Source organism: Seriola aureovittata, chromosome 7 (assembly GCF_021018895.1).
Source record: "Seriola aureovittata isolate HTS-2021-v1 ecotype China chromosome 7, ASM2101889v1, whole genome shotgun sequence".
NCBI lineage: Eukaryota > Metazoa > Chordata > Actinopteri > Carangiformes > Carangidae > Seriola > Seriola aureovittata.
Genome location: NC_079370.1, coordinates 23,913,171 through 23,934,984, shown reverse-complemented (window position 1 = coordinate 23,934,984; position 21,814 = coordinate 23,913,171). Strand labels below are relative to the sequence as shown.

Genomic DNA, 21,814 nt, shown 5'->3' with positions numbered 1-21,814 from the left:
GCTAAAGGGATGACTCGATTCATCTTATCGCACCACAAATTAGCATTTCCCCATATTCTCCAGCATCAACTGTGCATTAAAATTCCACATTTACCATTCTGGGCACTGGCAGCTGTGGCGAAAGAGCCAAGGAGATCTTCCTCCTCTGTTGCTGGAGATTCTGATTACTTCTGTGTTACACAAAGAGCGCCATAATTAATTCTGCACTTTCTGTTTGTTACTGTAAGTCTCTGACTGTTGCAGTTCAAATTACTCACTGAGAGGTTATTCCAAGGGGTCAAGGTGGGTTTGTTATTTGCGATGTTGAGTCCTGGGTGTAGATTCCTGAGCTTTCACTTGTCACTTCCACTGTGATAAAATGTTTTTTTTTGCCTACATTATAACTCTGTAATTTGAGAGGAACAGTGCAGGAGAGTGCAAATGTTCACATTTAGTTGCCCTTGATGTTTCCTGTATCCACTCACTAAATGGCATCAGAATCAGGCGGTTTGAGCGGAAAATGTTCATGTAATGTAACTTAACAAAAAGATTGTTTTACATCTAGGAAATGAGACACGTGAAATGACATGTAAATTTACTGTCAGAGCTAACTAAGGAAGTCATTTGTCATCAGACAACACTTGGAACGCAGAAAGGGAACAGCTTGTGGCAACACCCTGTGCTGAACTTCACAGATAGCCAACAATAAAAGAGGGGGTGAAACAGCAAGGTGAAATTTCACAATTTCAGTTAAAAAAAAAGAAAGTGTATATAAAAAAAGGTATCTTTCCTACAATAATGGAGTCAGGTGTGTCAATAGAGTATAAATCTTTGCTGTGGAGTCAGCGTGTTCGTCTGTGGGCTCTTCACAAGCACAGCTCCATAAACGTGAAACTGACCGAGCAGGAGAACTTGTTTGAGGTAAGATTCTGGTTTAATCACAAGGGAGAGTCAAGGTTATTTCTTTAGATAGGGGGCTTTTTTCCCCTCACAAAGCTCTTGGTTGGTACAGGCAGACCCCCCCTCTAATTCCATGTGCATTAAATCAGTGTTACCTCTCTCTGGGGCTCTGCTATTCTACCAAACTGCTTCTTTTCACAGCCATGACACTGAGACATTGTACATTTCTCCTCATCCACTGGGACTATAATAGTTAAAGTCTGCACATTATCTTATTGATAATATTGAACGGTGGTTCCCAAACTTGCTCACAACATAAATCTGAAGGGCAGTGGTGGAAGAAGAAATCGGATCCTTCACTTAAGTGAAAGTAGTAAAACCAAAGTGTGAAAATACTCTGCTTAATACAAAGTTGTACTATAGGTATAGAAGTATCATCATCAAATTATACTCAAGTAACAAAAGTAAAGGCAGTTCTACTGTGTTCCTGATATATCATTGGACTGTTGTACCTGATACATTGACATTGCAGTTGATGTTGAGGTTGCTGGAGGCGGGGCTGCTTCTAACTGCCCTCAATGTGCAGCTTGGTAGTTTAACCTACGACAATACATCACATATTTATTGTTGATGATATGTTTAGGATCCGAAGGTACCGATGCTGTCTAATGAATGTATTGCGGGGAGTAGTGTAATAGTTCACTCTGAAATTTAGAGGAGTTGAAGTTTAAAGTAGAATACAATGGAAATGCTTCAATGAAGTGATGTTCAAGCACCTCTAAATATACTTTGTTGCTTCCCATCGCGAAGGGTTTGCAAGATGATTGACAGGAAGGAAAGCAGAAATAACATATTTGTGCTGAACACATTTATTTTTTTTTTTATAAATTCCTGTTTTTGAATTATTGGAGAATTTCCACTTTTTACTATTCTAAAAATGATTTCAAAAGAAACAAAGAAAAAACTCTCCTGGGTTTTTTTTTTTGCATGATAAACAATGACTATTGATTCTTTCATTGGTCTGAAGACTCGATCACACTCACGGTGTGACGTCTGTGCGCTGACAGGCTCCTGTATGTGATGCCATCATCCATTCACAAACCACATCAATGTGACGCCCCAAAAAAACCAGTGAGCGCCACGACACCATTAACTGAACAGGTTAGAGAGTCAACCATCACCCAGTTTAGAGGTTCCCGAGCCTGAGACCAAGATGGGACATCAAGGTGCTCCATGCACTTATCTGGGGAGTCCCTTTTCTGCAAGGGTAAGGCAAATGGCTGAGTCTTTGGTGGCATTCAACTTCTTGACCTTTGCGCCTTTAAGCGGCTTTGCTACTTCACCGCACTCTGATCAAAGTTAATAAGTGCTTCATATGTTAATGAAAATTGGTACTCCTCTTTGTGTTCCTACAGCTTTTTAATACCTATTATAGACTGAAACTTTTAATGGAGGTTTTAGGTCCCCCTGACAAGCCCATTTCAGAGAGTGACTACACAGATACAAGGCTAAGCTAAGACCAGAGAGTCACTGCTCAGTGGAGGAACCTTACACGGGAGACCGTATTCTCCGGGAAGCAGCAGAAGATAAAGGCCATGGGATGAGTGGCTGCTTTAAAACCCACGTTCAAGTCCGCACAGGGCTAATTACAGCACGCCATCACATTTGAGAGGGTTTAGTTAATCAAGGGGCTCTCTTTTTCTTCCTATAGTCGAGGAATAACACACTTAAACCATTTAATGCCGCCAGGATTGCGTCCTGTTTAATTCACAGCAGTTTCACATAAGTGGGGTAAATTTAAGCCACTCCGACATTAGTTTTAAATAGATCTAATTGAGGAAGGGATCATGGGGAAAATGACTACACCTGATGATTGCGCACAACTCGCCATGAGGAAAAAGGAAATTTGGATAGTACATCATTTAGGTCTTAGGAGGCAATGGGAGACTTAGCTACTGTAAGCTTAGATAGCAGAGCAATAAAAAAAATCTGACTTAGCTTGTGTATGGAAAAGAACAGATTACTAGTGTCCCCTAAAAGTAGTATTTGACATTTGGGATTGCTATTTAGTGTTGACTTTATTCATAAACATGGGGAACGGAGGGGAGATTTGAGGCCCAGTCCCTCACAAGGTTTTATCCAAAACAATAGGAATATCAAACGGCTCTGACAGGGCGCTTTGAAGATTTTCAGAAGTTGTACTTTTTTTTTTTTTTTTTCCTCCCCTTGCTGTAACCACCAATGTGTACTGCACCATCTATTTCATAGCTACTGGGTTATTACAAGACCATACATTGTACTTTGAAGTTTGAGTAAGGACACATTACGAGGGAGACAAAGGGTAAAGCAAACGAGGCGTCGCTGGTAATTGCAATTTCCGAACAATTGTGCCGTTCAACTTTTTCCGGAGAACAAAAGGAAAACATTATTGATACGATTACCGGGGCATAGCCTACCTGAAACATGAAAGATTTATTTTTCTTCAATAATGTAATCCCACGAGGCACATCAGTTTAGAAGTGTGAAGAAATAATTCTAAACAATTTTCCCTTTGAAAGGAGAGAGAGGAGGCAGACATTCAAAGCATAGGTTCTTCATTAAAAAGTCAAATTTATGGCATCCGTGTGCCTGTAAGAGTGGGGACACCTGGGGTAGTGAAAGCCACGCAACCGGGGGGTACGAAGAGGTGGGGGTGAGCGGGGTGGGGGGGTGGGGGTGGGGGTGGGGGGGGGGCGGGACAAGTCTGTCATCTTCACACTGTAACCTGGAGCAGACCACAAATTAGCTCCTGTGATGGCAAGGTGTGACCGAAATGAAACAAACATACAAAGAAGCAATCTAATTGAATTGGAGTTCAAAGAGGATTCGGGCGCATTTGGCGATGCTTTATAGTGCTGGACCTCCGAGCAGTAGCAGGTGCTGCTGAGTGTTCACAGAGCTTCAGCGCCGGCTCAAAGGGAAGTGCTACGCTCTCCAGTGCATTGGTGTACCGTAGCACACCTTCACAGCACTATCACAGAGGGAGAGCCAGTGTTGCCGATGCCATCTCCCTCTCAGATCAAACCACTGCTCTTGGGTGGATTGCTGGGATCAAATATCAAAATGGATAGTTTCAACTCAAGGCAGTGATGCGGGAGAAATTCTGATACGGATACAAGTTCTGCCAGGTTTGATTTGAACATGTTGAGGAATTTTATTAGACGCCATTGGCAGGAGTTTAACTTATTTTTGATGCTTGGCATAAGGGTTGCTTAACATATTGTCTCATATTAGGTATTAAACAGAGCAGTGTACACTGCTTGAGGAAAAAGCGGCTTGTGGAGTTTCATAAGTAAACGATCCTCACCTTTGTTGCAGAAGTACTCCATGTCTTCGCAGCTCATGTTCTCCGTCTCAAACTCGGCGGTGAAGTTCTCCTCCACCGAGAACTCGTCTTTGGCCAAGAGCTCGTTCTCCTCGGAGACGCACTCCTCCTCTTCTTCCTCCAGGCCATCCTCCAGAGGACCTGAGGGAACACACACACACACACACACACACACACACACACACACACATATATACATACAAAGACACATGCGCACACACACACACACACACACAAGGGAGATGTTCAGCAGTTTCATCACACGCTTCAGGCTTTCATGGAAAAAAAAAGGAAAAAAACTTCTGCCTCTCCTTGTTTCTTTTGTTGCAATACTACAAATGCAGATGCTATTCAGAGCGCAGCTCTGTGCTGGCTACACACTCCCTGTTCAGACATTCAGTATAGACAAATATGAAGCCGTGTCAATGAAGAATATTATTTTCGCCTGATATTTCACAAAAGTCCTTCCGTTACAGCAGCTGAAAACGCCCTTTGAGACTGCGTGCTTTCTGACATGCAGCCAAGGTGAGCATTGATGTTAATCCCGCTACCTGCAAAACAAAACCTCACACAGATGGAGGGAGGGGGAAAAAAAAAAAAAAGTTCCTTTCCAGACTTTTCATACAGGCATCAGCATGGGAGGAGGAAAGAAAATACTTTTATTAATTTGTTAGCCTTATCACAGGGTACAATGTTGATTTTCCATTTACATTCCATGCCTCCGGGTAATACACCAGTGCAATCTTAAAGGAGACACTTTTCCGTGTGATTAATTTTTCCCCCCTCTGTGCAATATTATTTCTTTAAATCTAAATGATTTCAGAGTTTTGCTTGTAGCTGTACATCTCTTTTGGTATTTGCATATTACCATTTTTGCTTCAATCAAGGGCGTTGATGGAATTACTGTACTGCTATCTGAATTGTATTAGTTCTGAAAAACATCTCACCCGGCGTTTGAATGTTATTAAGATAATGTGCATCTTGCACACCTCTCCTTCCCACCAAAACATGTCTCCAATGTCAGCACACGAATTACCATCGCAAAGAAGTGATGGAGCACTTCAAGTTTAAGGTGTGTTTATATTTGAAATAATACACTCCCAGCTAAAAACACCCGCGTCATTTTCATAACACAATCGAGTACATAAAAAAGAAAAAAAACCTGCTGTGTTTAAACTGAATAATCATATCAAAAGTGCTGCCATCACCGCCTGCGAGATGTGGATGCTGTCTCCGTCTCTGCCTGTCACACATGAGCTATGTTGCAGCCTCCTGCGCATCATCCTGGAGCTCAAACAGAGTGCGCTGATATCCTCTCGACACCTTTCAGTGTGTTTGTTCTATTGTAGAGGGAGTGAGCCCCTCAGCTTTAATAAAGCAATAATTTCAGTTCAGAAAGTGGGGCTGGTGTGCCTCTCCTGTTTCTCTTTCTTCCCGCACGAGCCTCATAAAAGACCCCCCTGATGTCCACAAACTGCTTGCTCTTTTCATTAGTCTTATAAATTACTCCTTTGTAGAAGCCTACATCTGCAGGAGCCACGGACATGAAAAGAATTAGCACACAGATCTCTAATAGACACTGTGGCGGCAGAGTGCTGCTTTTAAATTAGGATACAGTTTTATGATCTTATCTGATGCCTTCTGCTGATTCGCTGAGGAGTGAAGTGAGGCGTGAAGTGACTCGATGAGTCTACCATCGCTTAAGATGATACCGGGAGATAAATATCGCAGTATCAAGGGGAGATTGTATGACTGGCGTTAAAAGCTCCTGCCAAGGCAATTGAAGACAGTGTGAAAGAAAGCGAGGAAATACATTTCTATACACACACACTCTGTACACATTCCATTACACAGCTGAATAAGAACTGTGTGTACAACTAAACGATTCTTCCTCTGTTGCCGGCAAATACAGCGAGCACTGTTGCACCATAGAAAATAGACCTACAGTGTTGTGCGATAATAAGGGTAAAGGGAGATTAAAGATAAACTTCATGGTCAATAAGACACAAAGATTAGGTAGATAAGATGAGATAGAAGTGAGGTTTAATAGACTCAGAATAAGGGCATCTCACTTCCCCGCTCTAACAGATAGTAACTAAATGGAGCGTTTTCAAACTGATAGAGATACTGGAGGCCTCGCTGAATATGGAAAAATGAAATACTCCACCCAGTCGGAGACATTAAAGGGGGTCTGATGGCTACTTCTTGGGGAAGCCGCGTAGATTACCAAAGTTTGTTCGCATTCTCACATGTTTAGTTTATTATACAGTATTCATTGCATGGAGAGACCTGAAATTATTTCAGAGACAGCAATGATAAGAATAATGACTTTCTAAACGACCAGCACCACACTCCTAACTCATTTTCTGATAGTGGCGTTCCTGCTATATTTAGTTGTGTACTGTTTAAAATCCTGTCACATTCACTGTGTGACCCGCGCTTGTTGGTGCATTTCTATAGGGTCTGCTGACGAATTGGGCCAGAGGAATGTCTGCTGCTTCACCCTCTTATCAAGCCTCCTCTGGAGTTTAGATGGCCAATGACACCGCGGAGAGAGCGTCCGCGCTGCACTTCACCACAGAGCAGGCCACTGGAAACGAGCGCCCTCATTACAGCAGACACAAAGATCTGCAAAAAAAAAAAAAAAAACCAAGGAGCTTGAAACGGGAGGTGATCCTGGAAGTGACAACACAGCACAAACACTGTGTTTGGAAAGCTCATTGGAAATCTTTTGGGAATCGATGTGGTGGTTTTTTTTTTTTTTTTCTTCATGTTTTTTTTTGTCTGGTAATCTGAAACGACTGCTCTGATCCAAGTGGGCGTCTCAAACTTTTATGGTGTTTACAGAAGGAATAGGAAAGAAACACCATCAGCTGCTGATTTTTCTTTTTAAAGTCTGAAATATTTGCTCTTTGAACATAATCCTCCTCTATTCTTCTAAAATCCTGTTCCTAAACATGTCAGCCAATCACTGAGTCTACATTTGACAGAAAATTTATTTTGATTGATTGATTTATCGAGCAACCAGCCACTGGTTCCAGCCTATTTTTTATTTAAAACTGAACAACGTAACTTGTGTGATTTGTCTGAACAAAACACACAAGTTACGTCGCATTGTCAGAACTTGTGACAGGCATTTTCACTATTTGTCTGTCACTGAATGGACTGTTTCCAATCTGGAGGTTATGGTTTAAGAATAATAAAAATAGAAATAATAATGATAATAAATAAATAGCATAAAATAAAATAAACATATATTACACACAATTGTGTTTCACTAGAATTTTTTTTTGCTTTTTTTCTTGGTGATATCCTGGATATCTTTACATATTAAGGCCTGTAAAAGTCCTTGAAATGAAACAATATGAAAAAGAAAATCTGATTAAACCGCTCATGTGTTTCATTAAGGCCCGAACCGGTGATGAAGATTTCATATCTCAGAGGTCATAATCATTAGATTAATAAAGAGAATGATCAGTAGTTGCAGCCCTTCAGTAATCAGCTGTAACCTTAAGCCTGACAGACAGTCCTGTGTTAATTCATGAGCTTCACTTTCTAGAGAGGCTTGGTTGGACAAAATCACCCCAGCACAAAGACTCATATCTGCTCACTTTTATGAGGATGTTTTAGGAAACTGCACCCGCTCTGAACTTCCTCTCAGTCATGGTCAGTGTCCAGGTATCCCTGCACCTCCACCACCACCACCACCCCACACACACACACAGCTGTATCATCCACTCCCTCCACCCTGAACTGTATCATCCACATTCATCAGACTCTTCCTCTGCTGACTAGCGAGAGAAATCTCAGCCCTGTTCAAACAGTCGTGCAGCAGGAGCAGCAGGCAGGAGCAGCAGGCAGGAGCAGCCAATGCTAATAGAGACATTGGTAGCTGAATGCAGGCTTGATCACAGTGGCTCTTTTGTTCATGGCATGGCCTCTGTCTGATAGGGATCGGCCATGCGGAGTGGAGCTCCGGAGAGGGATATGGTAATGCCCCCACCGAGTCTATAAAATGGGGTGATACTCTGAGACCATATGATGGACAGAGGATTAATGAGTCACAGAGGAAGGGGAATAGGGGAAGAGAGGAGTACGGACAGAAGTGGTGGAATATCTTTCAGGAAAACACACAAGTCTGTGCCTCAGTGGACTGAAACAGAAAATGGAAAAAAAACACACAGATGTGCCAACCCTGCCTTGGAAACTCACATTTAAAAAAGAAAAAAAAAAGAAAAAAGGAAGAGCTATAAACAAACATGTGTGTGTGTGTGTGTGTTTGTGTGTGTGTGTGTTTGTGTGTGTGTGCGTGTGTGTGTGTGTGTGTGCGCGCACAAAAACTGTATGAGTGACTGCTAATTTCATGGCATGCTTTTTCAGCCGTCCGCAATGTGGGGAGCTTGTGGCCGGGCTGTGATAGCGATACCTCACATTATCAGCAGGCTCCACAGTGTGATGTGTGGATCACAAACCCAGCCTCCTCTATAGCTCCCTAATTAGAGGTGAGGTAATTGAATCTGACAGAACAAAGCGGCAGATCTCTATAAGCATGGAAATCATTTTTGCTCCCACCTATACAGTTTTTCATCCAAAAGGTCCATTGAAAATGTGTCCAAGCTGGCCTGGGGATAAAACGTAGCACCTGAGACTAAACATGAATGCATAATGCAGCCCTAAAATCCAACAGGGCCACACCGCTCAACCCCTGCCAAAACTCTGCTCCCTGTAACTGGCCCTTTGTGCCAACGCTGATACTGGGCCTTCCTCACTTCCAGGTGAACACACACATACTCTGCGGGACTCTTCAAACTTCTGCGGGGGAGGGAATATAGAAATACAGACTCTGTCTCAAGTCGCTGTGAGCCAGGTCGGCTTAGATACACATTCATATGTGTTTACCCCCACAGCTGGAGAAGAAAAAAGAAAATGCCTGCTCTCTGACAACAAAGTGTGGACATAGAAAGAAACAATTTCATCTCATCTCGCAGGAAAGGTTGGGAAGTGAGAGAGAGAGAGAGAGAAGGGAAAGAGAGGGAGGGAGGAGAGAGTGGAGAGAGGCGAGGAGAGACTGGGGGCCATACTCTCTCCTTAGCTCTAATGACCTTTGGGAAGCAGAGGGCTCCCTCAGCCTTAGAGGAGACTTAGTGTATATGTTACAGGGCTCAAGCCTCTAATTTAATCCTTGATCACTGTAATGAAATAGATACCATTTACGCAACTCTTAATAGCTTAATATGCTACAGGAACCCTCAAAGGAATTTTTCATTTCAAACATCTTTTTTCATACTGCGCAAATGTTACAAAAAAAAAAAAAAAAAGCCTTTTTCCAAGTTGTACACTGTGATCAAACTAAATGTGGAGCTAATGCGGTAACACAAGTCAAAAGTAAATTACCATTTGTATATTGTCTGTGAATGGCTGCTTGTGTGTGTGTGTGTGTGTGTGTGTGTGTGTGTGTGTGTGCTGGGAGGAGCGTGGAACAGCTTCAGTGGAGACTGATGTGTTCTCAGAGCTGCAGTCTGTGACCAAGTATAAGCGATGGTATTGTTTAACTTGATTTTCCGGTTGCTAAGCAATGTAATTCTCATGATTAGAAATGGCTGCCTTCCTAAATTTGGGCACTTACAATCAACAGTCAACAAACTGCTTGAAAACTCAGCACCAATGCTCGTCTGGAAATTGTGGTGAAAAAAAAAAAAAAAAAAAAAGGGGGAGGGCAGGTTCATCACGGGGGGATGAATAAACATATTCACATCCTTGTAAAACACACACACACACACACACACACATATAGGAGCAGCACTAGAGATGACAAGGTATCTAAACGTAATCTGATGACATCATGCATTCAGATGGCCCACTAAGTTTACATTACTGTGCGTTTCTGCTTCGTGCAGTGCGAAGCAGACACACCCATCGACTGGGAAACAGTATCACTATCACTGTCTGCAGAGCCGCTGGAAATGTTACCCAGATGCAGAATAATGTTATGATTTATTTTTTTGTTCACTATTTCAAATGCTGTTAACATAATTCTGTGGAGTATCTTACTCCAATCAGACACAACGTTGGATCCCATCATGTTTGCAGAGTTGCTAAGTTCTGTGTTGTTGCGCCCAGTGTTTCTGTCTGGACTGTTGAAGGGGAATAACACGCTCTTACTTCTTTATCCAATGAATTTGAATTGGAATGGCATGAAAACATGCTGGCATTTGACTATGCCATTAAAATGCTGGAGGCACCTCTGAGCGTGCCCGAGGGCTTCAGCAGATGCCAGCCAGTTTCTCTGTGGAGTTAGCTGGGTCCTGCTTCACTCTACTGCCTCTACTTGTCTCTCTAGAGTTTTACAGACACACACACACACACACACACACACACACACACACACACACACACACACACAAGTCCAAGTGGACACTGGTACAACGTTTGGTCCATAAAAGTCACAAAGCTTGTCCTCCAAGTAATATGGGCTTAGCTAATGCCTCTCTTGCAGGGTAACATTTGCTTTGCAGGGGCAGCGGACAGATTAAAACGCTGTTAAAATGGTCGGCGTGCTGTATTTAGGTCCTTCCTGTTATACACTTGCTTCTCCTCTGGCTGGATGATTTATTAGTGTCATTCTGTTACTTCTAAGGAAATAAAAGTTAACCATGTGCCTGTACACCAGATGTGACAGCTGAAACAAAGCAGGTAAAATATGTGTGGTCTTAATTACTGGTTTATAAGTGAGCTTTTCACTAGAATGTTCACTTTTAATGAAGCCATTGAGTGAGGCTCCTCCAGGGAGCTATCATGGTTAAGTGGGGGCATCCATCTTCAGCCATTGGCTTGTCTGCAGACGAGTGGAGGCTCTGTCTACAGCACGCTCACCTCATATTGGCTCACTTTATCTCCACTAAGTAAAAAGTCTGTTGGAAGGTGCTAACAGTGGCAAGAAAAGACTTTTCTCCAGCAGCTCTGATGAGGCCGAGGGAGTTTTCATCCCATGGAGGCAGCGGGCGCCTCACTGTGTCTAAGTAAGTGCTTAATAAGATGCTGCTGTTTAACCTGAAAAGCATCACATTCATCACGTTCAGTGGCCTCAGTGTGGTGGTTGAAATAGCAATATTGTAAACGCTGAAACTATCTCTGCAACAAATAGCTTTTAGTCGAGCGTCATTTCAAAGAATTTAATGGGGAGCCTTCAAGAAAAAGAGAAACGATTACTGTATCAAATAATGTAGATAAAACAATATTTTCCCATCAAGGAATTTCTATGAAATGGATATATCTAAGATGTCAATTTCATCCCAGTATTGTGAGGGATGGGGGGTTCCTCTCGCAATAAATTCTTCATTAATTCAATTCTAATTTGCCTCTGGTTCCTATTTCTACTATTGATAGTTCCACTTCTTAATACCTCGGATAAGGGGGAGAAAATCATTGCAATAACTCAGTGGAGACTGTGAGCAGCAGATATGATCTAAATATTACCAATGCCAAAAGAAGTGTGAAGTCTGATGAACATTTCAAAAGAACAATTCTTTATGGATCAGCTAAATCTTTTCCACTTTTTAATTAAAAGTAAAGAAAATAGAAGTTAATTATCCTGTAAAGATTAGCTGGTGGGCATCTTTCTGTAAATTAGTTCTAATTAAAAGGAAATTGTCAAATGACATTCAAAGCACTGTCCTTTAAAACACAGACTGAGATGGGCTTTTTTCCTCCCCCCCTCCCCCCGCCCTCCTCCTCTTCCCCCCCCTCAGCCTCCCTCCTAATTCTTGATCTGGCCATGTGAAGCTTCTTGCTGGAAGATTAGGATTCTGCCAGTGCTTCAGACAGCACACACACACACACACACACACACACACACACACACACACGCACACACTCCATGCTCCCTGGATAGCAGGCCGCTAGCACACTGTGAAATACTGCTGCATCAATGGGGAGCTAGTGGCTGCTGGAGATAAATACTTCTCATTGATAAGTGATTGGACTGATTAGCTGCTCCAAACTTTTATATCCGGCTGATATCGGCTTTTGGATGAAATATCAGATATCGGTCATGTGCTCCAGTCCAGTGTAGACACCTGGAAACCCGACAATTGTCCTGATCAATTTTACAGATTTTGTCTTAAATGTGTGCAGCTCCTCGCACTGCTGAACAGAGGAGATACTTCCAGTCATAAAAAAACTGCCTCCGCTGAAAGAATTTGATTAGTTCGTGTTTCTTCATAGACTCGTACTGCAATACTAACAATAAAAATGTTGGGAAATATTAAAAACTGTGGCATACAATAGTTAGTATAGTAGTAGTAGTGAACTACGCCCAGCACGAGTTTCCAAGTTTTCCATCTTCTTCATTGGCTGATCTGCCTGTCAACAGTCAAAGCCAAAGATATTTAATTTACTGTAATGTAAGACAAGTGAAGGCAGTGTATCTTCACATTTGAGAAGCTTTCACTCGAAAATATTCAACATTTTCGTTTGGAAAATGACTTAAAAGCATTAATTGAATATCAAAACAGTTACATGAATTTTTCTGTCAATCGACTAACTAATCGAATCCAGCTCTAATCTCATCATCAATGATTACTGAAATCTGTTTGCATGAAGCCTCGTCTCCGCTGAAGACAAAAGAACGCAAACACGCCAACACACACAACACTCCACTATTATTACTTCACAAATAAATGATGAATCAGACAGTCTTTCTCGTGCGTGTACTGTAGCTTTCATCTGATTTCATGTGGATTTCATCATTCATTGTCTGGGGCTCGGGCTGTTGCTCCCATCCACTTCGCACTGGTATCAAACCAGATTCCAGCAGTATACAGTCTGACAGAAGAGAGAGGGAAACAGTGCTGAAGCCCCTCCATCTGCTCCGGCTAATGATGATGCTCTCCCTGGCCTGGAGCAGAACTGTGTGAGGGAGATTTACACCCATAATACCCCCGGGGGCTCTGGAGCGGCACCGTGCTCCAAAACACCGTCACTCCATCACTTTCTATATGATAGCTGGCAGAGCAGGTAACAATGGACCAGCAACAATGTCTTTTTGTATTACTGACAAGTGCCTTATTTGGTTGACATAACCTGCCTCGGCGTCTGAGGAGTGGCACTGAGCACACAGGAAAATGGATGACAGCTACACCATTGAGACATTGTGCAGTTGCAACAATCATACCAGACTATGTTTTTAAAAAATACCCAGCAGTGTGTGTGATATGAGGCAGGCGAGTGCAGCAGTGACTGAGGGAGCGGTGGCTGTCTTTGCAATACACTAATTGGAATGATGGCAGGAGGGGAAATCAGGCATCACAGTGAGCTAAACTGAGCAGAGCTGCCTTTTTCCATTTACCCTATTATAAAGGTTTATAAGTTGTAATTGTCCTTCAGTTTGGGAGCTTTAGACCCACTGTAAAGCTCTGTGTGGGACCAGCCTCGACATCTATCTCCTAAAACAAGTGAGTTAAATGGTGAGAGGCAGAAAGAAAGACTGTGTATGCGCATGTGTGTGTGTGAGAAAGGGAGAGACTAATGCAGTGGGGGGGTGGGGTGTAGAGAGCCCCACTCCTCAGGGATTGAGTGTTCACACACAGTAAATGGAAGTGGCACAGCTCTGACCTTTGAGCTGCAGCATACGAGTAAAGTGAAGGCGCTGTCAAAATATTGCTTCAGAAATGACAATCCACCTCGCCAGTCCCAAGTCTTGACATGGCAGGCAAGTGGAGAGCCGTAACCTGCTGATCCCGACATTACAAATGAGGGGATTATCATGACAACAAACCGCAGCTCGACACACTGCATACCCTAAAGATATTCTGGCATTGCCCCTTATTATCAGCAATGTCCCACACAGATAGCCAGCGATGACACTCGGAGCCAGGCGCCCCCAAAAAAAAAAATCGAAAAGGAACAGGAGTCGTTCTGTGTCAGAATCCCAAATAAAATTTCAAATCAGGTTTACAAAGTAACTTCTCCCTATCAGCATCAACTTTGCCGTTATGATAATACGCTTACGCGGTTTCACACTTACAACTTAGGATTTGGCAGTTGAGCAGCTTCTTTGCATCTTCATTTACACCCATGTAATACTCAAGTCCACAGAGAATAACTCAATCGTAAAGAATACCAAAATATCACAAGCAAATTACTAGTGCTCTGAGAGGAAGCTTGGGAGGAACAAAGACAGGCAGCCATAATTATATCCTGGCGTGTATAGCATGTCAATCGGCCACCTTCGTTCTGGAGGGCATTCCCCTGGGCCCCTCAGGCATCAAAATGATGTCCAAATTATTTTGTGCTCTATTGCAGCATGGCGCGATTATCATATTTACTGGTGGTGCATTATGACAACATTGATGTTTACACCTGTCTCTGTGAGAAGGCAAGGTTTACACTCGGTAATTTAGCAAATGTACAGTATGCATATGAGCTTGTTGGCAGGGATTTAAATTAGGTCAGAAATGGAATATATCAATAGCAACCCATATGTGCATCTTTCTTTTTCTTTTTTCTCCCTCCCCTCCCCAGCCTTCTTTGCTCAGAAGCTTGGCGATGAAGCAGCTTGACGACTGCAGAAGTGTGATATGTGCAAATCACATTTGCAGATGAGCTTGAAACTCCTTTTAATATTCAGATATCAGACATCCCGCACTGAGAAGCCCGCTAAGACGCGATTCGGGGGAGAAAAGCAAGATCCGCGTCATTAAGGGAATCGTTAGAGGCTCGGTTTACATTTTACATATTTCACAAAAATGTACAACCAAGTAAAAACATCACCAGTTATCTGTGATAACAATGCAAATTTTTGTCAGAGAGCGCATGAAGATTCTGTCAAAATCCAAAGTCGCTCAGGTCTTTCTTTTCTCTTTTTTTTCCTCTCTGGCTTAACACCCTCAGCTTATTGGCGCTTTGATTTCTTTCATATTTTTTCCCTGAGAAGTCACACAGGCTTGTGGAGTCAAAGACGGTGAAAGGTATGTTTGCCACGAGGCACGGGAACACGTGTCCCCATAGCCTGCCAATAGCTCATCAAACACACAGGCCTGTGGATGGATGCAAGCCCGGCTGGCGTTTAGGACGCCTAAACAGCATCCGCTCTGCCACACACACCATCCCTGGCTCCGTGTTTACTCGCCTCAGTCGAAGCCACAAAGAACAGCCCCGTTTCCTACCCATTTTCCTGCACACAAACGCAGCGCGATGACAACGACGCCACCACAAGGTAGCATTTTTGTTGCTTATACCTGCTCCTTTGTGGCGTACAGTAGTGCTCTGACAATAATTCCGCTGCTTTACAGCCTCAACTTTTTCATTGGATGACAGAACATAGCCCCTGCAATTTTCCCCCTACCTCCTTCATTTCCCCGTGTCTTAGCCCTGCACCAAATTTGTCTCTGTGCCATTTTAATTACAGCCAAGGCAATCTTTATGGTGGTATTCTGCGAGAACACCAATCTGCAAAAAAGGTGATAAGTAGAGCCGCCACCCAGCTTTGGTATCAGTAATAAACAGACACTTAATTGAATAATTTGACCTAAGAGGCTGATCCTGGGAAATAGCATGTTGGAAAAATTATTTTGAATATTGAAGACAGTTCAGTGTTTTGCATGACGCCTGCAGTCGGAGAACACACAGTGGATTTGGCTGGTTGCCCGCCAACTCGCCAATGTGGGCCATGGTGAGTCTTTACAGAACAGATAAGTGAGCCTTTGGTATCCTGGAAGCACTCAGATGTGTGTGTGTGTGTGTGTGTGTGTGTGTGTGTGTGTGTGTGTGTGTGTGTGTGGTGTGTGTGTGTGTGTGTGTGTGTGTGTGTGTGTGTGTGTGTGTGTGTGTGTATTTTGAATGGGGGTGGTGGTGGTGGTGACATATGCATGTATGAGTCTATGTGCAGGCGTGTGCGTGCATGTGTCCGATATGTATGTGGGGTGGGGGGTGGGGGGGGGCGGAGTGTGAAGTGTGCCCACTTGAGGTCCATCTCCAGCTAGCAGCCACATGGGCACATCCCCCTAGATCCCTCTACCCAAACACACACACACACACACACACACACACACACACACACACACACACACTCACAGCAGCTTTCTGCAGAGCCTTAGAGACAATGACTCGCGGGCCCTTCCTGTTTAAGGATAGCTGTCAGAGGATGATGGCTCCGATTCAACACTGCAGCAGGTTTGCACAGAGCTCCCTGATAAAACGGAAAAAAGCAAAAGCCTCCACTCTCCCCTCTCTCTCTCTCTCTTTCCCTCTCTCTCTTTCTCTGTCTCTTCCTTTCTCTCACTCTCTCCATCACTCTCCCTCTCCCTCCACAGTTCAACACTGATTTGACTGCTAGCATAATTTTGCAGAGGAGACTATTTGCAGATGCAGCAGAGTTATCAATCCGAACAGACACACAATCCGGGTCCAATGTCACTTCTCCTCATTATGTTAATGGTTAATACATGCAAATGAAAACATTCCGGCAATTTGATTTCTTTGAAGATAGTTTGCATATTGTCTTAGCCATAATGATGGTACACTTTCTCCCCAGCTTCGATTTATGCAAGGCTAGTTAGTTCATTTTTATCAGCTCTGAGTTCATTTCTAGGGCTACTGGAATGTGTTTTCCCCTTCCCCTCACTATTTAACTAATTAGGATTCAGGTACCATAAGCAGATTTTTCACGCTATTGGTGTTTTTCTTAATTAAGAAACAAATGAATTCTCCCCAGCAAAATAGATGGAACAACGGGATAGGGTGCCAGGGGCCAGATGCAGCGCTTCTTAATTAGAAGTCACTCCATTGTCTGAGGTTTTTTAATGAAGCTCCAATCTAAATGGATATCAAAAAAGCTTCTAGTGAAGAAAAAAAAAACACACACACACACACACACACACACACACACACACACACCGGCCATTTAAAATAATAAGGAAATAAAGATAATGAAAGACAAAAGATATGTACTGGCAGCCCCGGCTCACACCTCCAGTTCAGTGCATGCAGTGCTCTCGTCACCTCTGGATGAGCCCTATTAAAACAGCTCGATCCCTCGCCTGCCCCTGCCTGCCTGCAGCCATGTCTAATGTTCTGCCAAGCCAACAGTGAAACACTCTCTTTTCAACTTCTCATCAAAGGTGGAAGTTTCATTACCCTGTGGATGGTTATCAACTAACTATTTCTGAAAACTGTTGAGGCTGTCAACTTCCTGTTTTGGCTTGAATAACAGTGGAGGCTAGCAGAATCCACGCTCAACATATCATTGTCATTTGTGATAGGCTGATGTTCTGTGCAGGGAAGGCCGACGCAAAATTTCCAATTAGCTGGAACAAATTGTCATCTGAACACAATATGGAAGATAGAAATAGTGGTGTGCAATTAGATGTGAGCACCTGGGATGTATATACGCTGTAAAAAAAAAACAAAAAAAAACAAAAACTGATGGAACAAAAGAAAAGCTTTTGTTTTGAAGTTAATTTGTCGTTTTTTTTTTTTTTTCCTGTGAAGCCCAATCATCTCGGTCAGCCTCGGTGATGCTGCTGTGCTGGTGACTGAAGGCGATAACATCGGGGCTGTTTTTGACTGAAATAAAACCCGTGGCATGCCCATATGTGCTGCCAACCCCATCAGTTCTTCTTCAGACGGCATGGCTTAGGAGCTCCCAGAGGATGGGCCAGTGCCCACTGATACGGGCCCAGCAACCGTCTTGTCCAGGCCAAGTATCCCTGCGCCCAGGGGCTGTGCCATCAATGCCATGACTTGTGCCAGACTGGATCCCACCCAGCAATCCATTTCAAAGGCTTTTTTTTTTTTTACGGATCAGGTATGCAGTGTGATTTTCCTTTCCCTTTGTAATGTGCCGTGTCAAAGGCGAGCTAGGCTGACTTTAAAGTCATATACTAGTTTTTTCCGCCTTTCATTTGGGAAGGAGACATAATTGATTTCTGACTTTCCAAATGTCAAGTTGGAAGAGATTAGAAAAAAAAAGAGCAATGTCCTAAAAATCAATCAGCAATATGGGCATGTTGATTTGGATGTTATTTAGTATTTTGGGCTTTTATTTATGCATAACTTATTAATCAGAAGTGAGAAAATACTTCAGTATCTGCATCATCTAAATTATTCTGAGGGGAATTTGACTTTTATGGAGCAACACCTTCTTGAGCAACAAATTCAGTAACAGCTAGATACAATATTTGGAGTCTAAATAAGCCAAAACATTAGCAGTTCATCACTTCCTCACTTACTCATGCAGAATATTTGAGTGAAATACAATTTACTGATAAATTCCTCCAGGTTCATGGAGTGAAAAAACAGATTTCTTTTAGTAACTTTCTTAATAAAAAGTCATATTTTTAAACACCTCCATTTATCCACAAATTACCATAATCCTCTGGATGTTCACTCATGTGCTCTCTCTCTCATTTGGAGCATTACTTGTTTATTTATATCTGTGAATGAGATTAGAGGGGAAGATTACTTAGCGCAGACACATGAATAGCGATCAAAGACTGGAGGATAATGTAAGTCTTTCAGTGATTGCTCAGCTCTTTTCAAATCTACCGGTGGTGTATTAGAACAATACAAGTGGCTGTGCTCCATATAGTGTGACAACAATAATACAAAATCCTCAGGGAGTGAACCGCATGTAAACACTCCAGATCAACACACAGTACACTGGCACAAAGTGTCCTCTAATGCAGCAAAAATTAGCTTTGATCCTGACGAGGGCACGGCAAAGTAGCAATCAGTGCAGTGAAATGGCATCACTTGTCGAACACGCGTTAAATGCAGTTTGAGAAATGGTCTGGTTGTGTATCTGTGCAAAGCAAATACCTTTTACACAACGAGTGTAGCTCAGCTGGGGAACATCAGCCCCGAGTAAACAAGCAACATTATGTCCTTCTGATTATTCAAAACAAAAATGTGGACACAAATATGACACTCTCTCATCCAGATGATTTATGAAGGGTGCTGTGATAGCTGAATTGTCTTTCTCTGTCTGCCTGTGCTGCACACATTTGGAGGAAGATCTGGTCCGGCCAATTATTGGTGGCAGGACACAGAAACGTGTAACTCGGATATAGATGACAAATGAAGGAGAGACAGCACAGTGAAAAAAAAAAGAAAAAAAAGAAAAAAAGACAAAAAAAAAAAAGAGCAAGAAATGAATCTTAAAAATGCACACATGTATAGAAAAAGAGCCAACAGCATCAGCTCGCAGTTTTGACAAACAAACTTTGCAGGCAGAATTTATTTCTCACTGCAAATGAAGGGACGGATCTGAGGACCAGTTGGCTAATTATTTATCCTGCTGGCTTTATGGCTCTCATTAATTTCCCCCTTCTCTCTCTTTACCTTCCATTGAAAGTCTGAAGTCAACCTGCATCTGGTGCTGATAACGCCGGGGTCTCAGCAGCCTCCCAGCCTCCCCTCTAACCCACCCACACGCACCTCCACCAGAGAAAAGGAGCAGCTTTCATACACACCCACTGGATAATGCCATTCGAATTAGCATTCCATGCCTCAAATCCACAAAGATGTGCTCACTCGAGTAGGAAAACATACAGTACAGTATACTGGGGAAGGGCTGAGTTGCATCTCTTAATTCAGCGGGTTAATGGCAGGAATCTTGTATGTCACAAGGCAAAGAAGGTACTACAGAGAAGGAGCACAGGATGGGAGGATTAGAAGGATAGATTGAAACGTATGAGCTGAGCTTTGAATTCGGTACTTTTGAGCACCGACTGAAACGTTTCCATAGCACCACGAATTGAAAGTTGGCAATGAATGCTTGGACAGACTCTAAGTCATGTGGATTTATTCCTTGATCAGATTTTCCCTTCTTCACATAATGAATTTTTATGACTTAAAATAGTATTTTACAAAGACAAAGTGTTTTTACATTTGAAAGGTTTGACTTAAAATGAAAATTTACATTTTATATTCCTTAAAAAGGTATAAAAAGTGTATTGGCACTTGTATAGAACAATTACCCAGCCGAATTTAAAAAAGACATGAAATTAAGAGGTAACAAATGAGCTAAGTTGGATTTCAGTTTAGTGAATTTGGTTGCCTGAACATGTCTGGCGCTGGTTCCTTCTTCCTCCCTCTCCTTCACCCTCTGTCACTTTTTTCGGGGTTGGGAGGTTGACTGAGATTGGCCCATTCTTTGATGCTTTGGTGAGATCGCACCCCAGCAGGTCTGAGCTGAGGCTGATCTGCCACTCCCTAATGGCCCAATCTGGCTTCCTGCACCCTCCACTCCTCTCTGTCCAACTTGCCCATCACTGCCCGCCACTTCCTCCTCCTCCTCCTCCTCCTCCTCCACCTGGAGCCGTTGGTCACGTTCACCCCACGACAACAATGAATGGCAACCCCTCACATGCGAGGACCTCATTGTTAATCCACAGACAAACCAACCGAGCGCCCAATTTGAGCCATTCCTTCCCAGGAGTGAACTGATAGACTCCACACTGGTCACACTTTCAAACGCAGCAGAGAGACACAGTGGGCGAGAATTGCTGAAAAGCAAATATTGTCGACTTCTGCTGACTTCAAACGGCAGTCAGGTGGCAGAGACTACCTAGGCAGTAAAGAAGCCGCATTACACACAACACGAGAGAAAGGGCCTAAAGAACTCTCGGTGATTCCTTTCATGTTTGTCTTTACAGGAAACCCAGAGCGTTTCTCTTCTTCTATGCAAAGGAAAGTAAACATGGCACCCTCTGCAGGCTCATGAAATTGAACAGTTCTGAGCATAATGGCCGGCCCTTTCTTTCTTGTGTTTTAGAATTAGATGTGTTAGCTCTACAGCAGTTTCTGGCACATTCTATATTTCTTTTTAAACGCTTCAAAGATGAATTTGCATTTAATTCATGATACGTATTTCATGCTAAATCTTTCGCCATTCATGTGTCAGTCCAGTAAACTCACTTTGAAGTTTTCGCACTGAACTTTCGCTCAAACAGTTCAGCCAGACACACGTGCGGGTCACTGAATCAATGAACGACGCGCACACAACGTGCAAACACAAACACACAAACTTAATGGGAGAGAAAACTTAACCCAGTTAAGTTCTGTCTCCGTCTCCACAGTGACCCGGTGATGCTCTCTCACAGTCTTATTGGACTATCAGTGCTCGGGGTCATGGGCCTGGCCAGTCAAGATAAAAGAAACCCTGATGAAATGAACCATGTGGGAGCAGAGAGGGCTGCTCTCCACTGATGGAAGAAAGCCATTCACTGTGAGAGGTGAGCCTGTAACAGTGTCGCAGTGACCTGACTGACCCGGCTCACTGCTTGAACTCCACAGCACTCTGTTTAGAGAGGAGGCGACAGACAATAGCTTCCTACTCATGCAGGTGTTTGGCAGCCAAAACTAATAGTTAATGTGACAACAGTTTGTGGACTTTGTACATTTTAATGTTTGTCTATAAATATTTACACAACTACTTTCTTTGTACATTAGAAACACTTTATTTAAACATCTAAATTAATAAATAAATTATCTGGAGCAGACGTCAAGGAAACGTCTGCGGTGATGGAAGTAACACTTAGTAACATTAACCCCAGTGATGCGTTTAAGTAC

At 42.9% G+C, this 21,814-nt stretch overlaps 1 protein-coding gene across 2 annotated transcripts in view; it reads right to left on the bottom strand.

Moving 5' to 3' along the window:
- Positions 1 to 21,814, bottom strand: part of zfpm2a (zinc finger protein, FOG family member 2a) — a 121,949-nt gene that overhangs the window by 85,013 nt on the left and 15,122 nt on the right. For both annotated transcript variants that reach the window (XM_056379873.1, XM_056379874.1), the window contains exon 2: positions 4,226 to 4,384. In XM_056379873.1, the coding sequence (XP_056235848.1) occupies positions 4,226 to 4,384 (159 nt within the window). The remainder of the gene's footprint in view (positions 1 to 4,225; positions 4,385 to 21,814) is intronic.